The sequence below is a fragment of the Babylonia areolata genome, chromosome 9, assembly GCF_041734735.1.
Source record: "Babylonia areolata isolate BAREFJ2019XMU chromosome 9, ASM4173473v1, whole genome shotgun sequence".
Lineage (NCBI taxonomy): Eukaryota > Metazoa > Mollusca > Gastropoda > Neogastropoda > Buccinidae > Babylonia > Babylonia areolata.
Genome location: NC_134884.1, coordinates 11,981,173 through 12,000,604, shown reverse-complemented (window position 1 = coordinate 12,000,604; position 19,432 = coordinate 11,981,173). Strand labels below are relative to the sequence as shown.

Sequence of the window (19,432 nt, the reverse complement as noted above, 5' to 3'; positions counted from 1 at the left end):
TGTGACAAAAAAACAAAACACTGATTTCAAAACAACAGCACCTCACTAAAAATATACAAAATGGGGAAAAAATCATGTGTTTTTTGTTCTTTATTCATTTACCTTTCAGAAAATATGTACTTTTATGGGTCTTTCTCCAGTAACAAAGAGCACAGAATTTTTTGAAAATCTGTACCCGTTTTTTGTGAAAAAAACCCTGGCAAATAGATTTCACTTAAATCTTATTTTCCTGGCAGCGAAAGGGTTAAGGCCATATGGATGGCCACCAACTCAGCTGTAAAAATTGAATGCCACTTACCAAAATAATAAGATTTTTCTATTTTTCGGCTAGGATGCACAGAAGCACAATGACCTGCTATCATCCAGAACCATCCAATATGTGCAAACTTTTAAAAGATTATATTATCAAAACGTTTCTCTAACTCAATTCTGACAAATGCTCCTATTTTATGTGGACATTCTCTTTTTGTTGTGTCAGAAGCACATATGTTGATGTTTTCTTTTGTTATCTCCTGGCGAGGAACTGGTAGCACCATATCATGTAAATTAATGTCTGAGGAATTTTAAATATCTGACGCATGTGTGAATGGTTTTAGATTTGAATTATTTTGTGCATATTTTGGAAAATGAATATCAGACCTAACATTTAATTCCTCAAAATCCTCCACAGCTGTACATCTCACTATGTTTTTAGCACTTAGAATTTAATTGTCTGATTTCATCAAGTGGTAAAATACCTACAAGCTTACAGGCTTCGGAGGTCAAAGCATACACAGGCACCCGTCAAGCCAGTTTCAAAGATTTACTGTCAATGATTCTGAGCTTCTTTAGAAACATTGCCTGAGCAGAAAGGAAGATTTCTTGACCATAGTTTAATCTTGACCTTACAAGAGAGGTCGCTAAATGTGACAGAATTTTGGAGTCCTGTTCCAAATGAGAGTGACTTACAATTTTTTTTTATGAACTTTAAACTTTTAACTGCTTTAGTCACAAATGAATCAATGTGTTTCTTCCAGTCTAGTTTTGAAGTATGTGATCCCAAGAAATTTTACTTCTGACTTTAAAACTATTTCATGTCCTCCCCTAAAAAAAAATTGTGGTATTTTGCTGAGATTAAAACAATTATCAAAGAGGATCAAGTGTGTTTTTTCTGCAGAAAACTCAAAACCGTTCGAGTGCTTTTAGTTATTCAATCTATCAAGTTCACCCTGAAAAAGTTTCTGTACATAACTGATGTAATTTAGGCCTGTCTTTTTCCGTAAGGATGTCCGAATCCATATAGCGATGTAATCAATATATTTTGCCAGCTTGATAGATGATGAAAAATAAAGCATAATGTTGAACAACAGTCGAGAAATAATGCAACCCAGCAGGATTCCCTTATTTATAGGCCTTGAGATTCATAAAATTACGCCCACTTTCGTCACTATATATCTTCCATTTAAAAAGGATTTAACATAGAATAAAATACGCTTGCGAATCCTGGACCCTCACTGCAGAACTCCAGAGAAGAATCCAGGCCCTGGAAATGAGATGCTTCCGCAAGATCCTGAACATTACATACAAAGACCACATCACAAATGAGGAAGTGAAAAGAAGAGTTCAAAACGCCATTGGCCCATTCAAAGACCTGCTAACCACAGTGAAGGAACGCAAGCTCCGCTGGTATGGACACGTCACACGATCAGACGGCCTAGCCAAGATCATCCTGCAGGGTACCGTACAAGGAAGGAGGAAGAGAGGCAGACAGAGAAAGCGGTGGGAGGACAACATCAAAGAGTGGACGGGCCTGCCATTTGCCACAACTCAAAGGGCCGCTGAGGACCGAGGCAGGTGGCGCGAGCTGACCAGGCAGTCATCCATGGTGCCCCAACGACCCACCCACGGGTCATGGGATAGATGAGATGAGATGATGAACATAGAAATAAACATGACAAGACAGACCAATTTGTTTCAGATAACAGTCTGCTATACCACAGTCAGTAATAAGCTTTAGTAAGATCGAAGAAGGACACAAGGATACTTTTTCACTTGGATTTGTGAAGTGAGATGGGTCAGATGATCAGTTGTTGATCTTCCTTTCTGAAATCAAGTTTGAGCTGACGGAATTATGTTATTTTAGTCAAAGTAATATCGCATTCTAATATGTACAATTTTCTCCATGACTTTCCCAATGTGGGAAGTAACTGAAATTGGTCTATAGCTCAAAACTTCTGTTCAAGGTTTACATGTTTTTAATACAGTTATAATGGAAATGAAAGTTTTCGGTATCTCAGGAATTTGTCCACATTCCCAGCACTTTTGAAATAGTGTATATAACATCATCATTCAGTTTTCTGGTAAATGGTTTAACATAATGTAAAACATCCCATCCTTACCAACTGACAAATTTTTGTTGCTTGACAAATGAATAGTATTCTTTCCCTCTTGTTAAGTTATTGCCAAGTTGGTAGTACTATCATTTTGTGGAGTGGGATCTCTATATTTGTTGCTTAATTTACCTTCCTGTCTTTATGTCTTTTTTTCATTTGACAAACTGTCCACACTACCTGTTTTAGAATACATACAAACAAATTCCTCAGCCTTCCCTAGAAGGGACAGAAACATTTTATTCTTTGTTTTAATAGGGTAGTCTTGCAGTTCAATGCCTGATTTCATTTCTTTCATCTTGGCCCACACTTTCTTCATATCCTTATGGTCAGACACTTCGTTCAAACAGAACTGTGACCAGTACCATCTTTTTTTCTTGTGCTATGACTCTATGACTCTATTTGCCTCGATTTTTGTAAAGCACATTTCTTTATGAGCTGCTCCTTTTGCATTTTATCAGGTACTTTTCTAAGACTTAACTATTTCAGGTATGCTAATTTCTTTCCATTTACAGCCTCCACATATGAATTATTCCACCAGGCCAGGTCAGGTCATTAGATCTGCTACTGGTAACCTGTAATCCAGTACAACCTGTTCAGGGTCGGGTTGCCGGCGACTAAACCGGCACTCCCACCGCTCCCTTCCGGGACTGGTGAGGCGGGTGGCTAGACACCCTTATGGAGATCCATAAAAGGGCGTTGGGGAGCCACCGACGGCCATCTAGCTCCACCGTGCTGTGTGCATGCCACACGCAGTTGGCCCAGGGGTGTGTGTACCCATGCATGCGAAGTCTGGATCCGGCAGAATCTGCGGAAGAAACCTATCGGTTCAACAGAGAGGAAGGCGGTTACAGCAACGCACTGTGGAGTGCAGAGAGCAAGATGAAACACCGAAAGGATATCTTGGTCATCCACTGCATCCGTGCTCATCCTCCAGTCGTCTTGACTTAGTCTTGCCACTGGAAATTGGTGGATCCGGACAAGAGAGTGAGGTCGACGTTGCGCAACTCCTCTTCACTTTAAACAAACTCATCGCGCAAGTCATCAGTCATCCAAAATGACCTTTCATCCTTCATCATTTCATCACCCCCAAGTCCTGTGGCGACAGGCGAGCGACGAAACGACAGGTGTGGGTACACTGGCAGTCGCAGCCGCAGACCTGCACCCAGGCGGCTCAGGCCATAGGGTCGTTCTTCGTCGACAGGAACAGCAATGGAGCTCGGCAGCCGTCTGAGTGTCTGAGCAGCCCTCTTTAGGAATGCACTGCTCACCTCCCTGGCATGAGGAAGGGGCTAGAAAAGGTGCCCTAAAAATTGCCTGCTCCATATCACCCTGGCCAGCATACCGCGGCTGGCAGGGACCCTACATCAGCGGTCGAAACAAGAAAGAAAAGAAAAAAACAAGGATCGTTCCTCTCACCATTGGTGCTTGGAACATAAGGACTCTCCTGGACAGAGATAACGCGGACAGACCCCAAAGGAGAACGGCACTAGTTGCATCCGAACTCGCCAGACACAACATTGACATCGCAGCCTTGAGTGAGACTCGGCTTGCAGGCGAAGGCGAGCTCTGTGAACAGGGATCTGGTTACACCTTCTTCTGGAGTGGACGAGGAAGCGAAGAGCGACGTGAGGCTGGCGTTGGTTTTGCAGTAAAAACAGCACTTGTCAGCAAGCTAGCTGGAATCCCAAAGGGAGTCAACGATAGGCTTATGACCATGAAACTCCCACTGGCATCTGGCCAGAAGCACCTCACCATTGTCAGTGCCTACGCCCCAACCATGACCAACCCGGATGAAGTGAAGGCGAAGTTCTACGAGGACCTTCACTCTGTCATTGCTGCTATCCCTAAAGCAGATAAGCTCATCATTCTTGGGGACTTCAATGCTAGAGTTGGCTCTGACTACATCTCCTGGGATGGAGTGATTGGAAAGCACGGTGTGGGCCACTGCAACCCAAATGGATTGCTTTTGCTTCAGACCTGTGCAAAGCACGAACTGCTGATAACCAACACAGTTTTCTGCCTCCCTACCCGTAACAGGACGTCATGGATGCACCCTCGCTCAAAGCATTGGCATCTCATCGATTATGTCATCGTCAGGAAAAGGGATAGGCAAGATGTACGTGTAACAAAGACCATGTGCGGCGCCGAGTGTTGGACAGACCATCGCCTTGTAGTCTCGAAGCTGAATATTCGAATCCAGCCCAAGAGACGCCCCCAAAGCCAGAAGGCTCCAAAACGGCTTAACATCGCTAAGCTAAAAAAACATCACCATCAAACAGTCCTTTGTGGAGCTGCTGGAAGATTGTCTGGAATCCGCCTCTCTGGACAACCAGAATGTGGAGTCTGACTGGAGGACCCTGCGTGAGCTGATCAATAGTACAGCTTCAGAGACCCTGGGACCCATGACCAGAAAGCACAAAGACTGGTTTGATGAAAACTGTGATGAAATCAAGCAGCTTCTGGATGAGAAACGCCGTCTGCATCAAGCCTACCTGAGCAACCCAAAGTTCACATCAAAAAAGGATGCGTACGATGCCATCCGCAGGACTGTTCAGCAAAAGTTACGCCAGATGCAGGATAAGTGGCTGAGTGACAAAGCTGATGAGATCCACGGATATGCTGACAGGCACGATATGAAGAGGTTCTATGATGCCTTAAAAGAAGTCTACGGCCCCACATCCTCAGGATCATCCCCCCTCCTCAGTGCAGATGGAAATACCTTGATCACCGAGAAGGAGAAAATTCTCGAACGTTGGGCTGAGCACTTCAACAGTGTCTTAAATCGCCCTTCCTTCATAAATGATGAAGCCATAGACCGTCTCCCACAAGTCCCCATCAACGAAGCACTGGACGATCCACCAACACCTCTTGAGACCCAGAAAGCAATCCGTCTGCTATCCAGTGGCAAAGCACCTGGCTCAGACTCCATACCAGCAGAGGTCTACAAGGATGGAGGCACTGTGCTGACTGAGAAGCTTCATCAGCTGTACTCACTCATGTGGAAAGAAGAGACGATCCCCCAGGATTTCAAAGATGCATCTATCATTCACTTGTACAAGCGAAAGGGGAACCGGCAAGCCTGTGATAACCATCGGGGCATTTCCTTGCTCTCTATCGCAGGCAAGATACTTGCCAGGATCCTACTAAACCGCCTCACAGCACACCTTGACCAAGGTCATTTGCCTGAGAGCCAATGTGGATTCTGGAAAGAGCGCGGAACCACCGACATGGTGTTTGCTGCAAGGCAGCTGCAAGAGAAATGTCAGGAGCAAAATGTTGATCTGTTCTCCACCTATGTCGACCTCACTAAGGCCTTCGACACCGTGAGTAGAGAGGGACTGTGGAAGATCATGGCCAAGTACGGATGCCCTCGGAAATTTATTTCCTTGGTCAGCCAATTACATGAAGGCATGCAGGCTCGAGTCCAGGACAATGGCGAAACATCTGCTCCTTTTGCTGTCACAAATGGTGTCAAGCAAGGCTACGTCCTGGCTCCAACGCTGTTCAGCCTCATGTTCTCTGCAGTGCTTACTGATGCCTTCAGAGATGGCGATGTTGGAATCGGCCTAAAGTACCGAACAGATGGCATGCTGTTTAACCTCAGAAGGCTTCAAGCAAAAACGAAGGTCATGACAGACATCATCAGAGACTTTTTGTTTGCTGATGATTGTGCCCTCAACGCTGGATCTGAAGCTGACATGCAACTCAGCGTCGACAAGTTTGCCACTGCCAGCAGGAACTTCGGCCTTACCATCAGCACGAGGAAAACTGAAGTTCTCCATCAGCCAGCCCCAGGGAAACCCTACGTTGAGCCCAACATCACAGTCAACGGTCAGAGACTCAGTGCGGTGGAGCGGTTCACATACCTTGGCAGCACACTGTCACGAAATGTGACAATCGACGATGAAGTGAACGTCAGGATTGCAAGAGCAAGCGCAACTTTTGGTAGACTGAATGCAAATGTCTGGAACAGAAGAGGCATTAGTCTTGAGACCAAGCTAAAGGTCTACAGAGCAGTAGTTCTCCCCACACTACTGTACGCCTGCGAAACTTGGACAGTGTACCAATGACATGCCAAGAAGCTGAACCACTTCCACACAACATGCCTCAGGAAGCTACTGAACATCAAGTGGCAAGACAGGACCCCAGACACAGAGGTGCTCGCAAAAGCCACCCTTCCCAGCATCTTCACCATCCTGATGAAGTCCCAGCTTCGCTGGGCTGGACACGTGGCGCGCATGCCAGACCATCGGCTGCCCAAAAGGCTCTTCTATGGCGAGCTGCAACAAGGGAAGAGATCACACGGAGGTCAGAAGAAGCGCTTCAGAGATACTCTGAAAGTCTCTCTGAAAGCGTTTGATATCAACCCTGACTCCTGGGAGGAATCTGCAGTGGACCGTGACAAATGGCGCGCTGCTGTGTGAGGCCAACAGGACTGCTGCAGCTGTTCAGAAGAGGCAGGCCAGAACGTCACGGGCAAACAAGCTCCCTGACAATGGTATGCCTGTCTTTGTCTGCCCCAACTGTCAGCGAACATTTCGTGCGCAGATTGGACTATTCAGCCATCTGCGCATTCACAGATAGATTCATGAGCATCCTCCCCCCCACCCCACCACCACCCTCCCCCCATCCCCCAGCTGAATGACAACGATGGTCATCATCGATCTCGATGGACACACCACCATTCCACCAAACATTTCCAGAACAAATCTGTGGTGTTTGTGGTGGTATCCTGCTATGGTCTTCAGTGATGGCAGGTTCACAGGGGTATTGTTGTAGGCATGTGGTGGCAATCTTCACTCCCAAGGTCTGGCTCCTCAACTATGAATCATACTCATCAGTAGTAGGCTTAGAAGGTAATGTCCTGCATATGTTGAATCAGAACAAGCGCTACCGAACACCACCAAAATGACTCAGCAACAGTGCAGGCTCTCATCTGATGTATTGCCTCCCAGCAACCAAATATCCATCACTTCCTGTGGACTGAGGCCCTGATACTGCAGCAGATGAACCTGGAAGTAGCTGTGTATGGGGGATGTGGGGTGTGTGGCATGCGGGTAATGTCACTAAACTGGCACAGATAATGGGGCAGTTTCAGTTTCAGTTTCACTTTCTCAAGGAGGCGTCACTGCGTTCGGACAAATCCATACACGCTACACCACATCTGTTGAGCAGATGCCTGACCAGCAGCATAACCCAACGCGCTTAGTCAGGCCTTGAGTGCATGCTTACATATATTTGTGTACCTATGAAAGTGGATTTCATTTTACGTAATTTCGCCAGAGGACAACACTCTCGTTGCCATGGGTTCTTTTTCAGTGCGCCAAGTGCGTGCTGCACACGGGACCTCAGTTTATCGTCTCATCCAAAAGACTAGACGCTCAGTTTGATTTTCCAGTCAAACTTAGGAGAAAGGGCGAGAGCGGGATTCGAACCCACACCCTCACGGACTCTCTGTATTGGCAGCTGAGCGTCTTAACCATTCTGCCACAATATGGGGCAGCAAAAGGGAAAAAAAAAGGAAATTCCACACTTATAGCCCCCAAATCAAACTGATACTATAATTCTGTTTTTAACATGTACATTAAAGGGCTGAAAGTGTTTACCTTACCTCTTGTTACTCCATCCAGAATACTGATACACACCTGTGCAGAGAAAAATATATGTCACATTTTACAACAGTCAAAACCATAACTCCAATGAACCATTATAAAGTAACATCAATTATTTAACAGTAACTAAATCTGAAATTTGTCATCAAACCAAATACATATACACCCACACATACATCCTGTAATTCACAGGGCTCCTCTCCTCCCCACACCTAAGACACAACATTGTCTTTCTGAGTTAGTCTCAGTAACTGATGCTGCCTCCAATAATTTCATAAAAGTCTCTGTGGTGTTTGGAACAGTATGTTTGAATGCATTTTTTGTGTTTGAAGACCTGCAATTCTTGAGGACTTTATTAACAGGGAAGGGGGCCGGGGGATGGGGGTGGGAGCAGACCGCCTCATGTTAACAAAAGAACGAACTGACAAATATACAGAACAAGGACCATTTCAAAACTTTGATCTAACTGCCTTAGTAATCAAGTATCACTGTGTTTTAAGAATATTTCTATAACAGACATCCTACCATGTATGAATTGTGGGAACTGATGTGTGTTGGTGTGGGTGGGGGGCTGAGACGGGGAGGGTATACGTATGGTCAGGCATCCGCTCCCTTGATGCAGATGTGATGTAGCTATAACTCCTCCCCATTCTGTCATGCACACTCAGTGAACACACTTAAACATACATACACAAACATGCTTTCATCCTGATCAATGTTGCAACTGAAAAAATTTGAAATGCCAGTCCACATTCATACACTCGCGCATGTGTGTACTCACACATACACACGCAAGCACACACATACTGATCTACATCTATAGAGTGATCAAAAAACAATAAAATGGTGGTCGAGAGTAACACCCCACACACACATACACACACTTTATCCATATTGTAGTCTAGATCTGTATTGTGACTGAAAAACAAATGAAATGCTGATCGACAATGACACCCTACAATACACTCGCGCGCACACACTCTCTCCCTCTCTCTTTCACGCAAACACACATACACTCACACATATGCACACACTCACACACGCTCATGTGCACTTACACACACATATATACATAAATTATTCTCTCTCTCTCTCTCACTTTTATACACACACAGACACACACAAAAATTGATCTAGATCTATATTGTGTTTGAAAAAAATGAAATACTGGGAACATGGGCTGATTCAGATGGAACTGCTCGTTTCAAACATGCAACTTTCAGTTCTACGATACTAATTTCTGATGAAGAGCAGAAAATAGGGTAGTATGCCAAATTGCGAACAGTGTGTAATTGCGAACATTTCATGTACCGTCCCACTTCCATGTTAACTCTACCAAATACTGGCAATATCAAATAATTGTATTGCCACATTATAGCCATGGGTGTAAGGTAAAACATGTCAAATATCTTTGAGATATCTCAATAAATGACTGAGCAGTGACCAGTTCAGTGAATGTACTGAGGAAAGCAGCATTTTGCCCTGGCATGCAGGAATACCAGTAAGGTTGTTTCATGGACTACCATGCCAAGTATGTGCACTGGCACTACCTCTTGAGTGGCATATTTTCATTCTCAGTTAGTAAATGTACAAGAAAACAATTTTTTGCAGTGTGTTTGTTGTTGTATGTCCTGAAAGTGTAGGGTTTTTTGTGGGGGTTTTTTAATATCAAATACCACAAAAATCAAAAACATCACATTATCCTGTCAGCGCATAGCCAAGGGTATGTGGAAAAAACATGCCAAAAATTTCAGAGATACCTCAATAAATGAATGAGCAATGAACACTTTAGTGAACCTACCTGAGAAAGCTAAAATTAGACTGGAACACAACAATCCAAAAAGGGTTATTTGCTGTGGCAGTGAAGGGGTTAAATAAACTGTTTTGAAGGCAAGAGATATGTCCATAAAAAGTTTCAAAGAATTCAAGAACAGGCAGGCAGGTGACAGAAGATGACAAAACCAACCTTCCGAAAAGCCACATTCTCAGACTTCTTCTCCGGAAAACCATTTTGCACCAGGTGACTGCACACATCTAGGTATAACACAGAGATGTACTTGAATACACACACCACACCAAACACACACAAGCACCGGCATGTGCATGACATTAAAAATATGCATTGTCACACATAAAGTTCAGTCTATAAGCCACGACTTTTTACCCCAGCTTCAACCTCTGCGGCTTATACAATGATGCGGCTTATTTGAGGATTTTAACGATCCCAGGAGTGTCACATTCTCATCTATTCTTAGCTGCTCTTCAACTCACCAAAATCATGATTTCTGTCCATGAATTTTTGGATGAGCTTCAGGATAGTGTGCTAACTGTTCACGTTTTATAAATCAAATTCCCACACATTAAAGCCTTCAGATCAGCATTCAGTTCTACTCTGCTCAAGCATACACCCTCATCATGCCGAAAATGCGACGAAATGCGTATGATGCAGCCTTCAAATTAAAGACGACCGACCTAGCAGACGACAGTGCAAGCAGCGAACCAGCAGTGACCTCCACTTTACATTCATGGTCATGAAGTGAAAGCGAGGCTGAAGTCAGTGACAAGATGGCGGAGGAAGCTGTACTGATTCTCTTCAACTCGGACACTGAAGACGAAGATTTCGGTGGATTCAGTGAGCAGGATGACGTTGAATAAATGCGACTATCCCTAAATTATGGATCTTATTTCCGTTGTGTTTTTTGTTATTGTTGGTTTTTTTGTGGCACTAGCAGTATTTTCACTTGCTTTTCTTTGTGTTGTTCCCACCTGTGTTTATTTCATAACCTACAGTATTGACAGCTTTTCTGTAGTATCAGTATGTGTTCCGGTACCGGAAGTAAGTGCCGCTTATAAGCCAGTGCGGTTTAAGTATGAAGTTCAATTTTTTCCAAAATTTAGTGGGGGCGGCTTATATACCAGTGCGCTCTTCTTCTTCTTCTTCTGCGTTCGTGGGCTGCAACTCCCACGTTCACTCGCATGTACACGAGTGGGCTTTTACGTGTATGACCGTTTTTACCCCACCATGTTGGCAGCCATACTCCGCTTTCGGGAGTGTGCATGCTGGGTATGTTCTTGTTTCCATAACCCACCGAACGCTGACATGGATTACAGGATCTTTAACGTGCGTATTTGATCTTCTGCTTGCGTTTACACACGAAGGGGGTTCAGGCACGAGCAGGTCTGCACATATGTTGACCTGGGAGATCGTAAAAATCTCCACCCTTTACCCACCAGGCGCCGTCACCGTGATTCGAACCCGGGACCCTGAGACTGAAAGTCCAACGCTTTAACCACTCGGCTATTGCGCCCGTCACCAGTGCGCTCAATAGACCGAACTTTATGGTACATTGATAATTGGGCAAGCGCTACGCCTGACAGGCAGCATAGTCCAAGCTCTCATTTCTTTTGTCAGTTGTGTTGGAATGTGATTGTGCGTTGACGTAAAAGTTGTGTATGTATTTTATGATGGAGTGGAGTATACACTGGTGCTTGTTTTGTGCGATTCTGCCACCGGAACTTCAAGTTATTTGGACATGTTTTCTGTGTAACCTGGCAAGTATTCTTGCTTGTCAGAGCACGCCATTTCTTCACCATCCCCTTTCGCACGCGCAGCCCGCTCCGCGTGTTCCTGAAGCTGACCTCTACCACAGGCCCTTGCTTAATGCTCATTCTCCCCGTGTGTCTTACACACGGGACCAACTCCTGTCCATGCCTCCTGCAGCACTTGACCCTTCTGTCATCGACGCCATCAGAGGTGTGGGTATAGGTTGCCACCTCCCCCGTGTTCGCACTCATCGTGCAGGACGTCGCAGGCAGAGGAAGATAGCTGTTGTGTGTGGTACTGGACGTGTAACTTCCACTGACCATCCTGTTAAATGCATCAACTTTAATAACCATATTCGTGTACCTCTGTCCTGCTTTCCCTCCCACCGCTCAACTCAAATATCTCTAGGTCTGTTCAACGCCCAGTCAGTTGGTCCTCGCCTCAAACGCTCAGCGATCAACGAACATCTGCTCTCAATCAGCCTCGACATCCTGTGTATCACAGAAACTTGGCTTCGCAGTACTGGGGATGAAGCTAAGTGTCGAGATCTCGCTCCCCCTGGCTACACTACCACCTCCTTCCCTCGTCCAAAGAAGTTTGCCAACATCCTTCCTTTCCTGACTCTGTTCTGATCAATAGCACACCTGTTTCACTTTCTCCCTCTGTTCGCAGTCTTGGTGTAATCCTGGACCAGTCTCTTTCCTTCCAACAGAACATTTCGAATATCTGTAAAGTTGCCTATTTGGAACTGCGTAGAATCAGCTCTATCCGCCACTATCTCTCAACCGATGCAACCAAGACACTTGTATGCTCTCTGGTTCTCTCAAGATTGGATTACTGCAACTCTCTTTTGGCCGGCCTTCCCAAATACCTGTTAGACAGACTCCAACGAATTCAGAATAACGCTGCCAGACTCATTTGCAGAGCTTCTAAATTTGACCATGTTTCTCCTCTCCTTCAGTCTCTCCACTGGTTGCCTGTTTCTGATCGAATAGACTATAAGCTATCCACTCTGACCTTTTCCGCAGTCAACGGATCTGGCCCAAAGTATCTTTCTGAACTCATCCATATCTATACCCCGTCTCGCCAGCTCCGTTCTTCTTCTGATACTCGACTTCTCAGGATACCTCATGTCAGAAGTAAGACCTATGGACACAGATCGTTTTCTTTTCAATCGCCAAAGACGTGGAACAAGCTCCCTGATAACCTCCGTCATTCTGATTCCCTCGCATCTTTTAAATCTCGTCTCAAAACTCACCTTTTCCCTCAGCAATAAGTTCAATTGTGGCAGGTCCACAACTACATGCATGTATATGAATGTGTATCGTGTGTGCGTGTGTTTATGTAAGTTTGTGCCTGCCTGTGTGTGCGTATGTGTTAGGGTAGCTGTTAGATACACATGCATGTTAATATGTATGTATGCAGTGTGTGTGTGTGTGTGTGTGCGTGCGTGCGTGCGTGCGTGCGTGTGTGTGTGTGTGTGTGTGTGTGTGTGTGGTCACATTTTGGTGTGTGTATGTAACATAGATATGTTTTATGTTATCAAAAGCGTTTTTGTAAAGCACCTTGAGCAGATTTCTGGATAGTGTGCTATATAAGTATCCATTATTATACAATCATACATATCAACAGTATTTCTGCATTATGTGCATTATCAGCACGTATTTTGTAATGTTTTCACATGGCAAAGTTTTACATGTACAGCAATATCTAAAACTAACTAGTTATATTCTGAAATAACACTGCAATGAAAAATCAAGGTTACAGACAAATAATGGATATCCTAAACAAGAGGACTAATAAACATTACTTTAATTCTTCAACATCAATTTAAAACAGATCAGATATTAATATGGTCAATGAAGGCCACACAACTTCATCATCATGATCACTCAGTTTTCTGTTGAAGCAGTGCACAGCATGACCAACTTTGCAACCACCAATGCTCCATTAACATATCCATGGTATACCTGATAAAATCTTGTGGTTAAGCAGTCCATCTTTGTGAGTGACACATAGCTGAATCAACTGCTCTGTGAGATGTGTGCATTGCCTCCTCTCCTTCAGCATACTGCACACACAGCAGACGGATGTCAATTCAATATCAAAAGACATGTGGACACCACATTATTCCATCACAAAATGTTTATGTAACAGGGTCCACTTGCACACATACTCAGAAATGCTTGCCAAATTTTCTGTTTTCAACAACCCAAATCACTCAAATCAGGAGCACAGCACTATCTTCAGGAACACAAGGAGCACTATTACTACAGTAGTTAACTGAAAAAGTAATTCACAAAAAGGATGAGTATAAAGCAGAATAAAACTGAGCAACTTAAATTTCATTTCTAGACATTTTTTTCCTATGTTTTGTTCTGGACATGCTGAACAGACAAGTGTTTAAGAAAAACTGTCCATTTATTTTCATGAACAAATACTGAGAGATATACTTGTAAACTTCATCTTCGCCCATTTCTCACCCTCAAACAACCAGAAGATTATATTCTAGTCCAGAAACACTTTAGATCTAGTGTGAACATCACCCAGACTAGAACTTTTCCAGAAGCAGGCACTGGCAGTGACCCATGACCTGGTTATGATGTCCTTTCATCTACGTCTCAAGACAATGAGAAAGTCAAAATTCACAAGACTGAAGTTTGACAAGCTGAAAGGCCCTGAAGTGGCAGAAGCCTTTAAAGCAAGCATAAGAGGAAAGTTTCCACCACTACTCATCCTTGGTGCAGAAGAGGTGGACGTGAACACCATGACATCCAACTTCAGCACAGCATTGACAGAAGCAGCTGCTGACATCCTCAGCAAGAAACGACCCAAGAAGTCATGGGTCACCTACAACATGCCAGACCTCTGCGACAAGAGTCATGAAATGAAATGAAATGAAATGAAATTATGGTGCTTAGAGCCTCGCCGACCACTAAGGCCATCTCAAGGCTATCGCCGCGTCAATAACTACTACAAGGATAAAAAAACAACAACCAATTAAAACGAGTCACCACTTCAAACTTTCACTCCAAAGTTAAAAGAAAACTTCCATAGTTTAAAACCTTCAAATCTGGTTAAAAAGGTTCACTTCTTTTAAGAAGTCCATCAGCGCCCATGGAGGGACATCACCGAGCTGTCAGACAGGATATGTTCCGTTGAGGGCCGGTCAGGAAAGGCGGGACAGAACGCAGATGCGGCGACTCCGTCCTCTGACTTGGAACCGTCAGTGAAGATGCTTTGAAAAGTGGGGAATTTGTGGCACAGTTCCGAAAAGTAGGTTCTGTAGGCCAGAGAACTGGTGGTGTCTTTTCGGTACGAGGCCAGATCGAATCGGACCTCAGGTGTTGTAAAGGTCCACGGAGGGCTGTCAGGGAACTTAGAGAAATCCGAGATGCCACCGACATCCAGATCGGCATTTTCCAAGTGCGGCTGAATGCGGAGTCCGAGAGGAGGTATGCAGTTTGGGTTGTCTGTAAATTTCTTATCGAAAGGGTTGTTGAATACAGCGTCGTAAGCAGGGTTTGTAGGTTCCGAGAACAATTTCAGATAATAGTTCAGGGTCAGCTTCAGTCTGCGGTTGGAAAGAGGCGGTTCCCCCGCCTCTGCGTACAGGCTGTGCACAGGGGTGGTGCGGAAAGCACCTAAGCTGAGACGGAGCCCTTGGTGGTGTACAGGGTCCAACAGTTTCAGATAGGACGGTCTGGCCGAGCCGTATACCACACTTCCATAATCCAGTTTGGACCGGACCAGGGCTCTGTAGAGGTGCAAGAGAGTTCTCTTATCAGCACCCCAGTTCGTGTGTGCCACAACTCGGATGATGTTAAGGGCTTTTAGGCAAGATATTTTCAGCTGTTTAATGTGGCTGAGGAAGTTCAGCTTCTGATCGAAGACGACCCCTAGAAATCTGGCTTCCTTGACCGCCGGGATGGTGGATGTTCCCAGACGGATTTCAGGGTCCGGATAGAACTGGCGAAAATTATGAAAATGGATGCATTCAGTTTTGGAGGACGAAAACGTGAAGCCATTCTCCTCTGCCCAACACTGGATTTTGTTGACGCAGAGCTGAAGCCGTCGCTGGATGCTGGCGTACATGCTGCCGGTTGCATATAAGGCAAAATCATCCACGAACAGCGAGCTGTCCGATCCCCTCTGAACGGATTGAACGATGTCATTAACTTTGATGCTGAAAAGAGCCGGCGACAGGATGCTCCCTTGCGGGACACCCAGCTCCTGCTCGTGAATGTCGGACAGGGTGGTGCCGACTCTCACCTGGAATTGTCTGTCTTGTAAAAAATTGTGGATGAACTGAGGCAGGTGTCCTCGGAAGCCAAGCTTGTGCAAGTCGGAAAGAATACCAAATTTCCACGTGGTATCGTAAGCTTTCTCCAAGTCAAAAAATATGGCCACCACATGTTGTTTGTTTACAAAGGCATTTCTGACAGTGGTTTCCAGACGGACCAGATGGTCAACGGTAGAGCGATGCTTGCGGAAACCGCACTGTTCTTTCGCCAGAAGGCCGTCGGTCTCTAGTTTCCACATCAGTCTACCGTTGACCATCTTCTCCATCAGTTTGCAGACGCAACTGGTCAGTGCAATTGGGCGGTAGTTGGAGGGGTTCGAGGGGTCTTTTCCCGGTTTCGGCAGCGGGATTATGAGGGCTTTCCGCCAGGAGGGTGGAAAAAAGCCTGTGACCCAGATGTGGTTATAAACTTTAAGCAGGGTGTCCAGACAGGTTTGGGGAAGGTGCTTTAGGAGTTTATAATGGACCTCGTCCATTCCTGGACAGGAATCCGTACAGGTCTGAAGGGCAGATTTAAGTTCGTTCATTGTGAAAGGGAGGTTGTAATTCTCTGTGTTGTCGGAAAAGAAGTTACATGGTGTTTTTTCCAACAGGTTTTTGGTTTTAAGAAAGCGAGCAGATTTGTTAGCAGATCTCGAGTTCTGTTCTATTGTGGAGGCAAGCAAATTGGCAACTGCTTTCTTCTCTGTGACCAGAGCGTCTGAGAGTTTAAGATGGTGAAAGGTCGGGCATACGTTTTTGCCCTTAATTCTTTTTAAAACCCTCCACACTTTCTTCTTGGGTGTGTTGGAGGTTAAGGAAGAGCAAAAATCTCTCCATGACTTCCTCTGGCTCTTTTTAAAAACATACCTGGCTTTCGCCCTCAGCTGTTGATGGGATCGAACGCTATCGGTCTCCGGTCTCTGAAAGACGCGTCGCTGCGCTCTCTTCCGAGACTTGCGGGCCTCCCGACATTCCGCGTTGAACCAGGGCGTTCTAGGGACCTGAGGCTTGGAGGTAGACGATGGGACTGCTGCTTTGGCGCAATCTAAAACGATCCCAGTCAGAGCGTCAGCAGGGTCCTTGCTTTTCAATACTGTTTCTTCCTGCAGCTCCGCTCTTATCTTGGTGGTAAAAAAACTCCAGTCTGCTTTGTCGTAATACAGGCGGTCAGGCAGAGAGTCACCTCTGTGGGGCGGAGGACGACAGGAAAGTGGTCACTCCCGTGCAGATCGTCGTGAACTTTCCACTCGTAGTCCAGGACCAACGATGGATCGCAGACCGACAGATCTAAACACGAGAGCTTTCCAGAGGACAGATAATAATAATAATAATAATGGATACTTATATAGCACACTATCCAGAAATCTGCTCTAGGTGCTTTACAAAAACGCTTTTGATAACATAAAACATTATATCTATGTTACATACACACACCAAAATGTGACCACACACACACACACACACACACACACACACGCACGCACGCACGCACGCACACACACACACTGCATACATACATTTTAACATACATGTGTATCTAACAGCTACCCTAACACATACGCACACATAGGCAGGCACAAACTTACATAAACACACGCACACACAATACACATTCATATACATGCATGTAATTATGTACACAGACAGGCCAGGAATGAGTCCAGATGCAGGTAAGTGGGAGACTTGTCGTTAAGACAGCACAAGTCCATGTCAGAAAGAAGGTTTTCTATGAGAAGACCTCGGGCTGATGTCATCTCACTTCCCCAGAGCGGGGAGTGTCCATTGAAGTCGCCCAACAGTAAAAACGGACGTGGGAGCTGGTCGACCAGGTTCATGAGGTCCTGCCTCAGAACGCGGACGGAGGGGGGAAGGTAGAGAGAGCAGACAGTGATGGTTTTCTCAAGCGTGACTCTGACTGCCACTGCCTGTAAAGGGGTGCTTAAAAGAACTGTACTGTATAAAAGGGACTTGCGAATAAAAAGAGCGACACCTCCCGTCAATCCCTCTTGCTTCGGTTGAGCGGGTTTAAAAACGGAGTTAAAACCAGAGAGAGATAAAGCCTTGCCATCTCTTTGCAGAGTCTCCTGCAGCGCCAGCACTGAAGGTTTCAAAGCACGACAAAGCAGCTGGAGTTCCTGAAAATTGGCGTGGAACCCCCGGATGTTCCAGTGGATCACTGCCATTAAAAAAAGGTTAAAAAAAATAAAATAAAATAAAGCAGCAGCCTATTCCATCGCTACCCCCTGCTCCTCTGCTTGCGGTGGCTCAAGGTCCGCCAGGATGGAATATTTATTTTTCGAAGTAAATTTTTCTGATTCCAACCGAGTCGGAATATCCACCACCTCGGCCCCTCCCGATCCCGCCGAGGCCGCAACCCTCCCCTCCTTGAGTTTTGGAGGTAGGGGGGGTTTCCGGCCACCTCCGCCAGCCCGAGGGCCAGGCAGACGAGAGGCGGGGCGAGGGGTGCCGGGGGGTGGGGTGGGGCGGGAGGCGGACAACGTGCCTCCGCCCGAGGCTTTTCTCTCCCGCCCAGTGGCCCCTGAGGACTGCCGCACAGGATGGGAAGGGGTGGACACGGCGCCTCCACCCAAGGCCAACGGTTCCGACGAGGCGGTTAAGTCGTCCGTCTGCGTTCCTGTGGACGTCGTCTGGACCGCGACGTCCACCGTCCTGGGTCTGACGACAGAGGCATACGACACCTTAGGCGACGCGGCTTCCACCTGTTTCCTTGCCTCAAAGAAGGAAATTTTCTTTTCTGTCTTGACTTTCTGGATTTGTTTCTCTTTTTTCCAGACGGGGCAGTCTTTCGATGAGGACGGGTGGCCACCTCCGCAGTTCGCACACCGGGCTGCACTGACGCAATCGCCCTGGTGCGCCGCCTTCGAGCAGGTGCCACACGCCTCTTCCTCCTTACATCGGTCCCTGACGTGTCCGAATTTCTGACATTTAAAGCATCTCAGGGGGGATGGCACAAACAAGCTTACGCTGACCATGAGGTATCCGACCTGAATGTCCTTGGGGACATCCGGGCAGCAGAAGGTGAGGAAGAAAGTGTTGGTCGGGACTCTGTCCGACCCCTTCCTCACTGTCACCCTGTACACGTCGGTCACTCCCTGAGAGGACAGCTCGCTCTTGATCTCGGCCTCAGACACACCTTTCAACTCCGGGCATCTGATGACCCCCTTTGAGCAGTTGAGACCTTTGTGAGGGGAAACCTTTACCGCCCTATCCACGAAAGTGGTCGCCTTCAGAAGGAGCTGTGTCTGCCTTTTGGACTCCGTCTGAACTAAAAATGCTCCGCTCCTCAGCCTCTTGATGAACTTCAGCGATCCTGCCAGACACTGAAAGCCCTTCTGGATAGCGAAGGGGCTGAGAGCCGACAACGGCTTGTCGTCATCAGCGCCCTCCATCACCAGCCACGATGGCCAAAATCCAGAGCTCTCAACGACCTCCGAATCGGAGTCTGAGTCGTCCATTCCCTGTCTTCGTCTTTTGCCAGAGTTAGGGGGGTGTAGTTTTTTGGAAGTCATGTTGAGAAAAAATGTGAATTCATCCCTCCCTTACCCACCCACCATGGGGTCCAACTTAGGGGCCAGGGTCAAGGGAACACCAGCTTGTC

At 46.1% G+C, this 19,432-nt stretch overlaps 1 protein-coding gene across 2 annotated transcripts in view; it reads right to left on the bottom strand.

Moving 5' to 3' along the window:
* Window positions 1-19,432, bottom strand: part of LOC143285717 (uncharacterized) — a 114,010-nt gene that overhangs the window by 13,581 nt on the left and 80,997 nt on the right. The window contains exons 7-9 of one of the 2 annotated variants that reach the window (XM_076593122.1): window positions 13,499-13,599; window positions 9,951-10,018; window positions 7,984-8,017 (exon numbers count right to left, since the gene is read on the bottom strand). In XM_076593122.1, coding sequence (XP_076449237.1) covers window positions 7,984-8,017; window positions 9,951-10,018; window positions 13,499-13,599 — 203 coding nt within the window. The remainder of the gene's footprint in view (window positions 1-7,983; window positions 8,018-9,950; window positions 10,019-13,498; window positions 13,600-19,432) is intronic. The other variant, XM_076593123.1, reaches the window with a different exon arrangement.